This window comes from Balaenoptera borealis, assembly GCF_965194805.1.
Source record: "Balaenoptera borealis genome assembly, chromosome: 12".
In the NCBI taxonomy this organism is placed as follows: Eukaryota; Metazoa; Chordata; class Mammalia; order Artiodactyla; family Balaenopteridae; genus Balaenoptera; species Balaenoptera borealis.
In genome coordinates this window covers 72,644,548-72,661,715 of record NC_138869.1, presented here as the reverse complement: position 1 = coordinate 72,661,715, position 17,168 = coordinate 72,644,548, and the positions used below count along the sequence as shown (strand labels likewise).

Here is a 17,168-nt window from a genome sequence, read left to right as displayed (position 1 = left end):
TCTAAGTATTTCATTTATCATTGAAGAAAACACAGCAGCAAGTTCTGTGTTGGCTTCAATAAGACCAAATAGTTAATCTTTAACATAGCTACTACACTCCAAAACTGAAGTCAACACAGTCATTACCACAAATTACTTGGTGAAAGAATCTATCCTGAAGAGAAAGGAAATTACGAAAACCAATTTAAACAATTCCTCCAAACCACACATTTATAAATATTGTCATATTTAAAATGCTTGAAAGGCATGAATTCTCCATAAATGGAAAAGCGGTTTGCTATTGGCAACAGAAAAAACTCAGCAACAGTTTACCAAATGCTTTAAAATTTAAAAGCTGTATCTGTTTTGGATTCACACTTTAGCAGTATTCTTTTCATTATAATAATAACTGCAAATTGGTTTATATTCACCTTCTCTCAAGTAAAATCTACCGAAAATTCCTCTGTATCCGGTGTGTGTAATGTTTACTGCACTTACAGTAAACCTAAAAACTTTCTAAATTTAGTAAAGAGTAAATACCTCAAAATACCTAGAGGTATGTCTCAACCGCTAGTGATGTGAGAATTGTTTCAGCTCTCTGCTTTAGCGTCTTCAAATACATTTTCTATAAGAGAATCTTACTTCATTCCAAATTAATACCAGGTATTTCGAAATCAAAAGAAAAAAGATCAGTTCTATACCAAGATACAGGTGTTACTGAATACCTGAAGAATTCCCATTTTAAATTTATTTTTTAGTTTTTCTTTTTTGTAAACAAATGATTGATGAAACAATGCAACACCTCAAATTCCAAAAAAATGGCATGGTTTTCCAACCTTCTGTGGATACGGTGCATGATCAACCTATTACATGGGATTAATACAAGTTCATGCTTTTTGTGTTATGGTGAGACATTAAATTGCCACAAAAGCTATAAGTGACACCACCTCTATTTGACACCCACCATATGTCAAAACACAATACACCTCACTCATCCCAAAAGAAAATTGAATTCATTGCTTTTGACTTTCCTTTCAATGAAGACAAATTTCGGCCTGCAGGAAGCATACAAAGTTTTTTCTCTTTTCTTCTTTAGGTTCCTCCTCTGGCAGGACCTTTTAAGAATTTTAAGAGAAGAATTTTGTCTGCTTTGTGATATCTCATAAAGCCAGACCACTTGACAGAAGAACATCATAAAAAGATCTATTCCCAGAGAGCATATATATCTTAATATATATCTTAGGACATGAAACACTTTATCTTAAGTTGGGGGGTGGGGGGGAATATATATATATATATACATATATATATATATATATAAAATAAAGACTTGTCAAGTTCAGGGGGGTTTAAAGTACTAATGATGTAGAAAACATTTTTAGGACATTTTAGTGATTCTTTAGTTGCTATATGGGATACATCTCATTTATAATGCAAGCCTCACATTAAGAAAAATTTTAAGATTAAAAAAATTGTAATAAATGTAACACAAAGTTGTCAACTGTACCTACTCTACCGAACAATAAATAAGCTTAAGTAACTTTGCAAAACAATCAGGAAATGAATTAATAGATGGTAAACAGAAAAACGCATATAATCCCTTACAAATACTCACAAATGTTATAGATTTCTTTCTGGTCCCATCTTCAAGGTTACTAACAGAGCACAGTTACAATGTTAGGAGAAAGGAAATGGAGTTTGAAAGATACACATACAAGATGAAAAAACAAGCCACTTTTTTACCCCCACCACTTCTGTTTACTTTGAAACTCATTAGTTCAACAGACATTTGGAATAAGGACCAGTGTTTTAGAAAGACTAAGATTTCTTCCAAATATTCCATGATCCCCATTTTCTAATACCACTTGATTAATGGAGATTTAACACTTCTAGATGTCCTAAAAACAATGTTATAAAACACTTATGACATATACTGAGTAATGGAATGGGCAGAGAAGAAATGAACAATCTAGCTTTCAGTTGCCATTAGAAGTCTAGGACCTGTGTTAAAAGTATTTTTAAGAGTAACTTTTCCTGAGGTTAATAGCTACTGGATCTTAAACGATATTAGTCAAAGAAAACACCATTGTCATCTTATGCAAAGCTGGCAAATGCAGTGATTTCTGAAGATGCTGAATATTTTAAAAGTTATCTGTCTTGGCCTGTTAGTTCAGCCACAGCTTAGAACAGTGCTAAGGCAGCAGCAGCAGGTTTAAGCCTTAATTATCTTTACTCAGAAAACTGTTCAAACTTAAAATATTATCACTCTGGGTGTTAATCTTCAAAAATGGAGTGTGGGGCCTTTAATAATTCTGTTATAATGACTTTCTCTTAAAACTATCAGTAGGGCTTTCAAGACTTTAGGACAGTGTTAGAAATGTATAGGTTTAGTTTAGTTTAGTCCAATTAAAATAGCTTCCTCCAGTACAGAGCTCATTTTTCCAGAAATAATTTTTTTCAACAGGGTATACCTATATACTTTTTAATTGAATTATTCCATAGAAATATATTCCTCTTGTTCTCTCTTGCTTGTATATGTTAATAAATGTTAAAATGTTGTCTAAACCCGTTACCAGTCTTTATATGTACCCTTGGTGTTTATATTTCCAAGCTTTTGATAAAGTTCTATTTTTTCCTTCAAATCAAGTTCTATGGAAAACAGAAAAAAAACAAGCACCTTCATTGCTTTCCTTGTGCCAATGTTGAATTCTAGAGTTTATGTGATATATCAGCTGAAAACAGAACTCTATTCTTTTCAGTGTAGATATAAATACAATATTTGAATCAACTTACAAAAAGGGGTCTCCCTATGGAGTGAGTTAGTAAACTGTCAGCCTATAAAGGTCTATTCAAAGACATTTGTGCTTTAAATATTTGATGAAAGTGCTTCTAAAATTCCAAATAGTCTTAAGTCACTGAGAGCTCAAAATTCTATCACCTAAAAATAAAGTAACATTCATACACTACGGCAAAATCTTACATTTTCCTCATAATTTTCAAGTATTTTTTTGGGGGGGGGGTTCTCTATTACATTGAAAACTTGGCTTGATATATTAGAAAAATAAAGAGGTGAATATAGCTACAGTTTCATACACCCTCACCTTCCTAAACATGAATAATTCAAAACTTGGAAACCGCAGCAGAATTTAGTCTGCAGAAATTTAAAGGATTTTGCTAACATGTCTTGATCATGAAGAAAAAAAGTGGATTTGAAATGACAAACTTTTAAATTTATTCCGTCCATAAGGAAATTTACAAAACTATTTTTTATGAAGGTAAATATTTACCTTTCTTTCCCCCCCAAAAAGTGCTGAACTTTAGTAATGGCTCTTCTTTGTGAGTCAAAGAGTTAAAACCATCTCTTTTACTCCCAAATGAGTGTCAGTCCCACTCAGAGGTGCCATGTTTTATTTAGAACATACTCTTTCTCAGTAACCACTTTGTTCTAATTGGCAAGTCAAAGCCAGGTCCCTAAAGCACATAGCTCGTTACATTCAGTTTGGATTACAAAAACACACAATGAAACAAACTGCCCTGAAATGTACAAATTAACCGTGCAGGAGTATGGGACAGGGAGGTGGAATTAGATTGTAATAGGGAACAAAATCCACAGGGAGGCTGGGGAACAAATCACTAGTGTCTCAATAAACTATACAAGGTTTCCAAATGAGCAAATACACAAGGCAGAGGACAGGCTTTTCCATAACTCAACCAAATTGCTTAAATATGGATACAACAAAACAAGACTTTTTTCCAACGCTATTATGCATACATGAGAAAATGGGAATACCAACAAGAAGGTTTAACAAATGAAACCTGCAGCTTGCACTGTCTAAATATGAAACTCATCTTTGCCTTCACACTGACAATGTGCAAAACAGCCCTGCAATTAAGTCACACCTCCAAACATTTTTGAAAAAATCTTCTGAGAAGCAAAACACAGAAGACTAAATTAGAAATAGTGCATCACTATGCAGTGCAGAGAGCAAGGTTAATGAGCTAAAAGTTATATGAACAAGAACAAGAAAGATATTAAGAAATGAAGATCTCACCACCAAAACAGAAAATGCATCAGACAAACAACACTCCCCCCATCACACATGCACACCTTTTCCCAAATTAGCCACTATGTGAAGCTTCCAGCACTGTTTCTCTGATTTTCCCGTGATATCTAAAGACAAACTGCAACTGTACTAAATAAAAGAGAACAAGAAAAGTGTGTAACCCTAATCTACACACAAATGCAAAACAATGCCACTGCTACATCTTTGCAGGGTGTTTACAGTACAACCCCATCTACACCAGCTACCTTCACTCCTGATAACATCAAATAGTGGTAGAAGACTGGGACTGGTGTGTAAACACCTAAAATCAAATTTCAGTTCTCTGCTTTAAAATTTAATCTTGGGAACATTATTTAATCCATCTGAGCTGCAGTTTCTTTACCTGTAATATGGAGATACAAAATCGCCAAAGTTATGAGAATCAAATGGGATAATATTGTACAAAATGGCTTTATAATATAAAAGGACTGCAAAAATCTTACTTATTATTGCAATTACTTCATTTCAGGATTCTACTGCCTTTTTAAAAACATAGATATAATTGTCCAGGTACTTCCTCCATCTTATTTTTACAAACAGTAATTCTTATTCCATTACTATTTTAAGTATCCTTTTTTTGGCATTCACTTTTAACATTATGCACCCTTGTTGTTTTTCTCCAAACCAGAAGTCTTGGGTTAAGGTATTTTTTCTTCTCTGTAGCCAATATTTAGTCTAAAAAGTAAATTAAGAAATTTAAAACTTTGGTAATAGTTAAAACTATTAGCATACACTCAGTTCTACTTTACACACTAAGACCCAGCTGAGCAGTTGGGGTTTTTAAATGACATAAAATTTTGTATCATTAAAGATCATATTTTAGCTATACGTTAATGGCCTATCATTTTTCCCACCACCCCTTCTGCGGACTAAGAATTAAGTGTAAGGGGGTTATAACCAAGAAAAGTATAAAAAAGCAACCTTATCATAACCCTCTAAATCAAGCACAAAGGAAACAGCCAGATTAAAAACTACTCTAGGGACTTCCCTGGTGGCACAGTGGTTAAGAATCCGCCTGTCAACGCAACGGACACGGGTTCGATCCCTGGTCCGGGAAGATCCCACATGCTGTGGAGCAAGTAAGCCCGTGCTCCACAGTTACTGAGCCTGCGCTCTAGAGCCCGCGTGCCACAACTACTGAAACCCATGCGCCTAGAGCCCGTGCTCTACAACAAGAGAAGCCACCGCAATGAGAAGCACACACACCTCAACGAAGAGCAGCCCCCTCTCGCCGCAACTAGAGAAAAACCCATGCACAGCAACGAAGACCCAACGCAGCCAAAAAAAAAAAAATACTCTAAGTACCTGTAGCATGGTGGAGTCAAGACCAGTGAAGCACAAAAAAAGCCTCATGTTGCTTTCCTGAGTCTACTTGATAGCTATCCATTTTCCCACCAAACCAAAAAGGAAGCCCATAAAACTAAGTGATCGTTTTGATTTAGGTTGCATTAGACTGAGAACATGAAACATCAGCATTGAACTCGTCACTTCTCATGTCGTAGAGGGCTGACTTTATTACATGAAAAGGGGCCAACCACATCTAACCTAAGCAGGTCTCAGGACTAGGGATCTCCAAGCCTCTTTCACAGAGGAACACCCTCAGTTTAAAATTTGAGCACATACCTCTCACATGTCTTTTTGTTTTAAAAATAGTTATATACTCCTGAAGTGGATTAAATGGTGTGCCCCCTCACAAAACCACCCCCTCCCCCCAAAAAAGTCCACCTGGAACCTGTGAATGTAATCTTATTTGGAAAAAGGATCTTTGCAAATATAATTAAGGATTTTGAGATAAGATCACCCTACATGAGGGTGGGCCCTAAACCCAATGACACTCATCCTTAGACAAGACAGAGACACACAGGAGAGAAAGCCATGTGAAAATAAAAGTAGACTGGAGTAATGTGTCTTCAAGCCAAGGAATGCCAAGGATTGCTGGCAGAAACCAAAAGATAGGAGAGACATGGAATGGATTCTCTCTCAGACCCTTCAGAAGGAACCAACCCTGCTTGCTGATATCTTGATTTCAGACTTCTGGCCTCCAGAACTCTGAGAAGATAAACTTCCGTTGTCTTAAGCCATCAAATTTGTGGTAATTTGTTATGGCAACTCCAGGAAACTAACAGCAATAAGATTATATACATTATAAAAACCAACAATTTTTAAAGAATGACAAAAGTAAGTATTAGTAGAAATTCTAACATCTTCTCTTTATGCCTCAATGGACAATCCTGTGCACCGTTACAGAGACCACAGCTTTAGACCAATATGTGGGCAGAAATAAAGCCAAATAACAGAGCCAAACTATCTTAAAAGACTCAATGACTATTAAATTTCTTCCGCTTAAGAATGAATGACACACGGTCACAATTTTTCTATTTCAGGCCTAAAAAAAGTTGCCTTTCTGCTACTTAAAGCACTGAGCATTTTGTTTCCCATTAGAAATGCAGCAATTATTTTTGACATAATTTCCATAACATCATCTTCAACACACTGCTTCATTTATCCTGACTAGCATAATAATTAACCACACAATTTAAGAATGCTTATTAGTAAGACAGCAAAGTGCTATAGACTAAGAGGTCAGAAAGGGCTGCCAGAGTTCAGCTTTGCTAATCAGTTAAGGACCTGCTGCCTCTGAGTTGCTTTCATTTCAGAACAAGGAAGCTATACCACAAAGAACAGGGTTTCTAATACAGAAACAGTCTCAACATATTCAAGCAAGTGTTAAAAAAAAAAAATAGAGAAAACATGAGGTTATTAAAACTGTAGTATAAAAACAGTAGTTGAAAACTATTTATATGTCCATCAAACAGAGGACTAGATAAACTGGAGCATGTATAATGAAGGTGACCAATAATTTATCAACCAAACTGGGACACTGAGGAGGAGTACAAAGGGATGTTATTAATTTCACTGATATAAAAAGCATAAACTAAGACTGTTCGGGTAAATTAAGACATTTGTTATAATAGAATATTATAATAGTTAACATGAACTACAGCAACATGTGTCAACATAATTAGTTTCTTCTGTTTTTAAATTTTATTTATTTTATTATTTATTTGGTTGCGCTGGCTCTTAGTTGCAGCAGGCAGGCTCCTCAGTTGCGGTTCACGGGCTCCTTAGTTGTGGCATGTGAACTCATAGTTGTGGCATGCATGTGTGATCTAGTTTCCTGACCAGGGATCGAACCCAGGCCCCCTGCATTGGGAGCGCGGAGTCTTAACCACTGCGCACCAGGAAGTCCCAACATGATTAGTTTCTAAAAGCATTATTTAAAAAAATACAAGTTTATAGAATAAGTACTGTAACAAACCACTTATACATATTAAAAACAGAATCATACACTGTTTATATAAATACCTATTCATAGTAAAAAGTATAAATATAAAGATAAGAAAGATAATGATTATCTCCGAGGTAGAAAGAGGATGACTGGGGTAAAAGAAACCTATAAGATTTTAGTTCCCTTTTAAAATACGTTATAAAGCAAAAAAAAAACAAAAAAACGACAAAGCGTTCATTAATTCTGGGTTGGCTTGTGGACGTTTATTATACTACTTACTATAATATTTTGAATTTACAGACACCGACACCAGACACCCACCCACCAATGGAAATAAAATGGTTCAGAGAATCTGATAAGCTGAACTGTCACTTTTTAACAAATACATGACAATGTGTGTTATACCTGAGTAATCTTTCTTGGACTTTTCGGCTTTAAAGAAATCAGAGAGTATACAACAGTAATGAAGTTAACAGAATTACAAAGACATAAATACCCTATTCAAATGCTTCATTTTAAGAGCAGCAGCTGCCTTTCTTCAGGGAAAAAGTGATTTAAATAATCAAGGTATGACAAGCATACAGATTCTACTATACTGCCCAAACCTCACCATGCTATAAAATGACTCATTAGAGTGGGTGTTTTGTTTTACACTATTTTACTAATGGATATGGGGTTCCCACAATTTCTACAAGGAAACATGCATTACAAGAAGTGCTTAAAATTTTCAGATTCACTCTGTTCCTCTTACTGCAGATCCTCAAAATTCAGCTCTAACCTGTAATTCTTCCCTTTCAAAAGTGACTAGAATCAGGCCACTTCTAGTCCAAACTTCTAACAGGAAATGGAAGCAGAAAGGAAATTAGAGTGTAACTCCAAAGCAGTAAGAGTTCCAGGTTCATGAGGAAACATTTTAGTTTACTTGTTATGAAATGGGAATGTTGCCCTGTTCTGGAAATTACCATGAAACTCAAGTCACCTCAAGGAAAAATGTTTGCATTTGGCTTACCATTCCATCTTATGCCCACCACTGCTGTATCACTTACCCTGGATGTCAACATTGAGATTCCCTATGCTGCTAGCTACAGCCAACTTTATTTTGCTCATTCCAGAATGAAACTAATCACTTCTGGAGTCTGTCACACATATGTAGAATGCACTTTACTTTTTAAAAATTTATAATGTTTACAATTAATTAATAATAAAAGTCTCAACATACAAAATCAAAATTAATTAAAATCCCCCCACATACTCCTACTCTGAGACTACCAAAATTAAATTTTTCACGTACCTTCACCCAGCTTTATTCCATGCAACTATATACATATAATGTGTTGTCTAACTAAAAACAATATACAACACGTACTTCAATCAGCATTTAATTAATGTCCCTATGTTATTTATCAGCATTTAATTAATGTCCCTACGTTATCTTTAAAAGGGAAAAAAATCCCAAACAACCTAATGGCATGTTAAGAGTATAAATTACAAAAGTCTATTATTCAATAATCACTTTGGATTTATATAGAAGATTAAACAGCAATGAACAAGCTTGGTAATTTTCAGATTGGACACAAAGTATGCAGCAATGAGGAAAATGAAATCTTGCTTTAATACTATTTCGATCCCTTAAAGCCTCTCGAAAGTCCATTTTAAGTTTAAAACAATAAGATAATATCAAGAAATAATAAAAGTGAAGATGAAATTACTATACAAAATTAATAATTTTCTCGAGCTGACAAAGGCTAGTAACAGAAATATATTCATTTATAAACATATTTCTCTCCAATGTTAAATATCAGAACCCAACATCTAAGATTACTCATTTGAATGGGTACCTGAAAAGATTCCTACAAAACCAAGTACACAGTTAGCTCTAGAGTCATTACTAGAATATGCTTCCTACATGACATGTATCATTTTCTTTATTTACTGCAATATTCTTCACCACTAACAAGGCATAAGGTACAACTAACCATGAAACAAACGTAAGCTTGCTTAACTATCTTTCCATTAAGAAATACACATATTTGAAAAGTTACACTGAAACTAATTTTAAGAAAAATAACCATTAGCTTCTAATTTAAGAGATGTTTTATCTGCTTTAATTAATCTTCAACTGACAAGAGACCCCTCACACTTCAGTTCTTCTAGTCTTATTCTTGTCTTTGTATAAATCGACATAGTAATGCATTAAAAGTATTCCTTTTTAAAGGAAACATTCTGTAAAAGGTTAAGAAAAAAAAAACCTTCTTGCACTGTGAATAATCATCCCTCCCTTATTTTTCCAATTTTATGTGAATCATGGAAGAGCAAGTTTCCTAAAAGTTAGGCTTAAATGGAACAGTATGTTCAGATCATGTCTATAGTTTAAAAAGAAATTGCTTAATTTGATTTCTCAATGAAATACTTCTGTCAGTCAATAAATAACAGACATTTTAGTGTCTGTTTTTTATAGAAATTGCTGAAAATTATTAAAAACCATATACATACAGTCTAAAAGTTCACAAGACCAAACTGATTCTTTTTACACTGAGCACTTGTTAAGTTTGTCTTCTGATAAGCATCTGTCATCAGTGCTACTCAAAGAATCTTCCATCCCTTGGGACCTATCTTCAAGCTCACTCCCTTATAAAGTATAAAATATGGTCTACGGATTATAGCTACTTCTTAGTGACCAGACTCCTCTGTCCCCCACAGCAAGCATTTCCAAGGGTGGTAGAGATAATGCCACATTGCTAGAGGTGTTACTTCAGTCAGTTCTTTAAAATTTCTGCCTTCCCCACCTTGTGGTCATCCTGTTTGATGTTTCTGTCATACATACTTTTATTTAGCAAACCCATTCTGTGAAAAGCACTGCTTTATGATAGCTGGGCTTCAATACAGTAGTACAGGAGGTTGTTGTGAATTTGGTACTAAATGTCCCTAAATATCCAGACCGGCTGGTATCTAAAACTCACAAATTCAAAAATTGGGTTTGCACTCAAACAGAAAATAATACCCCAGGCATTTCTATGGCCGTAAGAGGCAAGACCACCCTTTAGATGCTATGGTTGACCTTGCATATATCTTAACACAGCTGTAGGCAATCGGGATTAGTTCATGCTTTCACACAGAAAATCTTATAATCCAAATTAGTCAATAGCTCAGAATGAACAAAGATCACAAGAAATCAGTTGGTTAACACCTTGCCTAAAGACAGAAAGGAAATATGCCCTATTCTGCAAAGAAAATGAGATCTCAAGTAACTCAATGGCTTTCCAATGAATTTCTGCAATTTGGTGGTTTTAAACTTTTTAAACCATACTCCACAGTAATATATATTTACATCACAACCCATTACATATATAAATGAAAATAACGTGTAACTCAAACAAAAGGTTTACAAACAATACTTATCCTTAGTATCTGTGACGCATTCAGACTGTTTTCTATTGTAATCAATTTTTAATTGTGGATCATGACCCACTAAATTGATTTCTCTACCCACTAATGAATCACAATACCCACAGTTTGAAAAACTGCATTAAAAAGTAGTGTTTCGACCAGTAAGTGTTTATATCACCCTAATATAACTATTAGTACCATGTCATGAAATTTTGTTCCTTTCTATTATAGATATATAGATATTTACTGATTCTTTTAATAAAGTCATACGAAAAACAATATGAAATGTTTAATGAAAAACAGAATAGCATGACAGGTAGAATATTATAAAGGGGGTAGAAAAGCCAAAACTAGACAAGACTTTAAACATGTTTTTACTCATTTCATTCAATTTCATGTAAACAAGTTATGACAAACTCACTTTTCCACCACACAGTTTTAAAAAGGAATCCTGAAAAATCTCTTTAACCTAATGGTACACAATAGCTATTTTTAAAGTAATTTTTCCACCTTTTAAAGTACATTGTACACTTTATGATACACTTTAAAAGACTATTTAAAATCACAGTGGCTTTGGCCAAAGTAATCTTCATGTTGTCTTTCACATCTCATGCCTCTGCTACAATGCACTTCTATATTCTCCCTATCTTCATAGAGAAACAAAATACACAAATGTATCTTTAAAGTTCAATGATCTTTTTTCTCTTGAATTTCAAAAAGAACACCAAATGCTGCTTCAGCAAGCAGGACGTTATTTACAAGTCATTCCTTTCAACTGATGCTGGGGAAATCAGGAGTGTGGGGGCAAAGATAAAGAAGAAAGGAGAGAGTATTTTCTTTACACACTTGAAAATATCCTCTTAATATTTTTAAAAGCAAAAATAACTAAGCTGTGTAAAGAGTCAATGGACACAGACCACCAGAGATACAATAAATAATGATAACCATAGAAAATAAAACTGTAACAAGCCCAAAGAAATGCAAAGACCATGGCTGAACTACCTTCGCTGATACTTTTTTAAACTTTATATTTATTTAGGGACATGAGACAGTTCTTTGAGTATCTGATGTGAGCCACCTGACTCACAGGTGCCTGGCGTCTCCCACAGCCACGCTCTACTGAATTATCAGGGGGAACTAGTTCTACATGGAGACAGACACACAACATACATTTTCTCTCATTGCTACTTCATCTTTACTACACATACATATAAACTCTCATCAGTGAGGAAGCATTTCTTCATATCTGTAATTGTAGATATGCAAAGTAAGAAAAGCACAATACATTCACTTAACATGGCAGAGATTCTGTTAAAAGTTGGATAAAAACCAAACTTACCAGTACTTTTTCTTTTAAAAACCTAAAGTATCTGACAAATTCCAGACCTTTAACAGATACAAACTGCCAGCTTCCCCAACCCTCCCAACTCCATCCAACCTATCCCCTAGTTTTGGCATAAATATAAAGGTCTAAAGCTTACACTATGATCATTTCCTTGTCCAAATAGCACAATGAATAGAAGATGAAAACTGACAAAGATTCTCTCCTTGACCAAATTCCAGCCAGGCTCCTCTGAGCCCTCTTCTCAACCAGGCCTCAACCTTGACCTATAAAAACTACCAACTCCCAACACAAATGATTTCATACACTCATATCCCCCCACATTAACAGATTTAAACAACCACTAACACAGTTTTCAAACAGCTTAAGGCCCCTTACCGAGGGTGATCCTAGTCCCTTTTAAAGTGCCTGTCTGAGAAAGCTCAAAGCTGCCAAAAGAATTTAAGATTTGTTCCAACAAACAGCTGACTATAGGCCCCTGACTACCCTATCTTAGAGCATTTACTAAAAACAGTTTAAAATTGTGAACCCTTCCTCTGTCCCTTTGAGATGTATGTGTATCTCCTACAACTCAATCACTCAGGAGTGTCTTTCTCAAGGACATGAAAGCCATTCCTTTAAATGTAATCATCAGGAAGAACAGGGCCTCAATCTCTGTCTCTGTAGGAGGATAAAATCCTAACTTTCCTAACGTCAATAATTGTCAACTAACAGACACTGCCAGTCTCATTTACAATAACCAATCCTTTGTAATTTTTCTACTCCCCTGATTATACTGAGCCAAGCCAGCAACCCCTCCCCTACTCCTTCATTCTCCCTTTAAAATGTCCATTTCTCTCTGCACAAGTCCCCTCTTCCCTACTGCAGCGGTTTATTACTGATTAAAATCTGTCCTTACCGCTTTAACTTGTGTCCAGGTTTGTCTTAGACAAAACAATAAAGTAATAAAAAGTAATAAAGAATGAAACTTAAACATATCCCAATTAGCAAGACTTAGTTATTTTACATAAGATCATTAGATGTGAAGTTCTTTAAAAAAAAAAACACCTGAAGGTTTTAACTTCATGAGTCATAATTCAAGGAGTCAACCAATCAGCATTTAGGGGGTGGAAAAGGCCCTTGGCAAACATCAAGCCTAAGCCCTTCATGTTACAAATGATGAATCTAATGCCCAAAGAGATTAAGTGACTTACCCAAGGTGATTTCATTGAGGGATTGGATTAGAAAGCCTAATTCAGCATTATTCTCTTCCTGACTCCAACATGAAAATATTCTTTCTCTTGTATTCTCATTGGTAAAAGCAACATTCACCATTAATCATTCAAATCAAGATCAGAAATGAACATATATATTTTACCCTGCTACAACACGAGTGTTTACAATTCCACTATATGCCAACAACTGTAAACTGAGGAAAGTTTGTTTGGTACAAGTACACACAAGATTTCATTTCACTCAGGGAAGACTGTTTCAACAGTCCTTAGCAAGTATATGAAGCAACTTAGTGACGAGAAACTGCTTTCACACACAAGCAAATAAAACCCCATGCATAAACCCAAAAAAGGGTAGACAGTCTTAAAATAATTTAGACAGTCTTAAAAACAACCAAAAGAAGAAAATTAAAAATAAACTTAAAACCCTTTTTCTGCACTTACCAGCAAAGCATTTGGAACAGAGGTTCATAGTCTTGCTGGACCTGGGGCAAAAAGAAAGAAAGAAAAGAAAGAAGAGCTAAAAATTCAGTTATCACTCTAATCAAAACATAAAGATGTTTGAAACATAGGCAAAGAATTTCCTGGCCAGGCAACTGACCTAATAAACTAATGAGACGTCCGTCCCTAACCAGCTAGCCACCCTCCCCCACAACAAAACAAAAACAAAACAACAAAAATAAAATGCTTTTTTTTTGTTATCTGTGAGTTAATCAATGCTTTATTTTTTGTGACTAGCAGCTTATATGGGGCAAGTTCAGGAATACTGTAATATGCCCAGAAGATAACAGAGGAGTGAATTTATCCCACATGATTGCCACATTCCCTCTGTTTACATTAGAACATACACCACAGACTCATCACTAAAAAAAGGGAAAATTTTGTCTGTAAAGAGGTAAAACTTGCTCTTTATTTACACACTCAATTACCTCTATAACATTACTTGACCTTTTGTCCTCTTTCCCCTCATTCTAGCCCAATTTCAGATCCTGGTCATATTATGACCTTGCCATTTAAAATTCTTTCTTCAGATGTTCCCAATCAAATTATTTTTCATGTCCTTTCATCTGTTAATAATAACTACAATTCACTGAGTACTAACCTGGATGGGCACTTAACATACATTATCTTATTAATCTTCCCAACATCCCTGAGACTGGGCATTACCAGATTGCTTTGTTTCTAAAATACACCGTTTAAAAAAATCACATAAACATTTCTACAACCAGGAAATATCATACCACTGGCTACAAGTGATGAATAATTTTATGAGGAAATGTTTCCACCACCTCCTTCCAAGGTGTTATTAAATTGAGTGGTCTTCGAAATCAAGGACATAGTCATCCCCATTTAACAGGTGAGCAGCTTGCCCATGGTCACACAGCTGGGGAACTAACTGCAGAGGTATTTGACCTAAGGTCTGAGCTAACTCCAAAGGCCACCCTAACTACAAAAGCCTCCTAGAATACTCTTTGAGTAAACTGACCTATCTACAGCATCATTCCTCAGCAACTCCCCTCCCAACATCTGAGTCTTCCCAGAGCCACTCCAACACATGGAATATGGCAACAATCTTCTGCCCTCCACAGTAAATTTAACAATTAATGAAAGCCTCCCTCGGGAAGTATTCCCTGATGACTATGATTGTCTTCCAATGTACTGGGACCCAAGATCTAACTGTCAGTAATTGTCATAGGGTGATAAAATGAGGAGGGGGGGTGGGAGAGGAGGCAGGAAGGGATCACTAGTTCTCTTTCCCAAAAGAGATGCTATGTTAACAGGTGGATCTTTCTTTAGGACTCTGCTTAATATAAAGACATCAAAGGCAGTAAGGAAATTTAAGTATCAACAAAGTGAATAAAAATGAAAAAAACAAAGAGATGTATTAACAGTGGCATCTAACATTTATTACAAGCCTACCACGTGGTAAGCATAATAGCACATGCCTTCGACCCCATTTTACCAATGAGGAAACTGAGTCTCCAAGAGGGTATATAACTTGCCAAAGTTACAGAACGAGTAAGTAGATGAACCTGGTCTAATTCCTAAGCCTGTGTTCTTTTCACCATGCCAAACTAGGGCCTCTGCCTCAATACAGAAGTTGAGATGAACACACTCTGGTGGTTTGGGAGAATGGTCCCACAACCAAGATTTAATCTATGGTCATCAAGGTAGCTCCTGGAAAAAGTAAAGCCTTTACTCTGGAGGAAGCACAACTACTGCCCGACCCTCCAAATACACATATATATATACACAGGGAAGCGACCCAAGGCTGCCAGTCATTTCAGTTCCAACTCAAGGAAGAACTGTGGATGAAGGAATTCCTTTGTTGCTAGAACTGCCCCCAGGGAGGAAGGCCTCTTCCTGATGTGGTCGCTATCTCTTGCCCATGCAGTGCCACAGAGAGCCAGAGATAACTTGTTTATCCTCTGCTGCTCCCCATGATCCAGCAGGAATCATGGAAAGCCTGCAGAGAATTACTGAGGGCAGCTGAGCACCAAGTGTGCCAGTTTTAATATCTGTGTTTCACAAAGCTGGTAAGAAAAAACGGCAAAATACAATAGCAATTTTTTCGACTTGCCATTATCTCTCTTCAGATGGTTGATGTATTTTAAATGCCTGCTATACCTATATATTACCTAGATGACATCTATTCTACTTTCTGAGTAAGAACTTTTCAGCAACACAGTTATCAATCAGGTTACAAAAGAAATAATACAGATACTGATATTATTAATCAAAACAGAGATGTCATCTAAAATCTTAAAGAACCAGATTTTGGATATAGAAGTAATAGCTACTGGTAATGCCAACTTGGATCACATATGTCAGCAACACTGAACGTGAAAAAATGGCAAAGGCTTCTGAGAACTTTGCTCCTTTCTCATGTTCAACATGTAAAACTTGAAGTTAACCACAGGCATACAACCACCAAAAAACGCAGTGTGATCAACTTGCACAGTCGTGGGGTAGACTAAACAGAGTTCTCTATGTGGCTGCAAGCATGAAAGGTAGATATGATCCTCTTATGTCTCCAATGCTCCAGAGAAAGTGCTCTTATTGAGATATCCAATGGCTACCATGTTTCTAAAACCAAGGTTTAGTAGGTTGAATAATGGCTGCCCAAAAATATCAAATCCTAATCCCTGAAATTTGCAATTCCTGGAATTTATCTTATTTGGGGAAAAGGTCTTTGCAGAAAAATTAAGCTAAAGATTTTGAGCTTACTCTGTATTATCAAGGTGGGCCCTAAATGGCATTACAAGTGTTTTTGTGAGAGGAAAAGAAAGTTTGGAAAGACACAGAGAGAAGGCAATGTGAAAATGGAGGTAGAGACTAGAGGAATGTGGTCACAAACCCAGGAATACTGGAGCAGCCACTGGAAGTAGAAAGAGGCAAGGAACAGATTTTTCCCTAAAGCCCCCTGGAGGGAAGGCAGTTCTGCCAGATTTGGGGCTTCTAGGCTCCAGAAACTTAAGAGAATATATTTCTGTTGTTTTAAGCCATCAAATTTGTGGTAATTTGCAGCCCCAGAAAACTGATACACAGGGTTATGACCCTGATCTCATCCTACTCCCTCTCTCAGCACCATTCAACTAGATCCGTCCTTCTTGAAACTCTCTACTTTTGCCTTGTCACTCAGGTCCCAGATTAAATCTACCCCTACCCTCCACCCCATTTTCCTCCCACATAACAGCTCCCTCTTAGCCACCTCTGCTGGCTCCTCCTCCACTGTCAAGGCCTTATAATTGGAGGTCCCAGGACTTGGGTCCTCATTATCCCTACTTCCAACTTAGTGATATCACACAGTCCCATGGCTTTAAATACTATATCTATACACTAAAGACTGACAAATG

At 36.0% G+C, this 17,168-nt stretch overlaps 1 protein-coding gene across 1 annotated transcript in view; it reads right to left on the bottom strand.

Annotated features, from left to right (window-relative positions):
- ZFAND3 (zinc finger AN1-type containing 3) overlaps window positions 1–17,168 on the bottom strand; it is a 314,683-nt gene that overhangs the window by 180,462 nt on the left and 117,053 nt on the right. Inside the window, exon 2 of the mRNA XM_082347897.1 lies at window positions 13,756–13,796. Coding sequence (XP_082204023.1) covers window positions 13,756–13,796 — 41 coding nt within the window. The remainder of the gene's footprint in view (window positions 1–13,755; window positions 13,797–17,168) is intronic.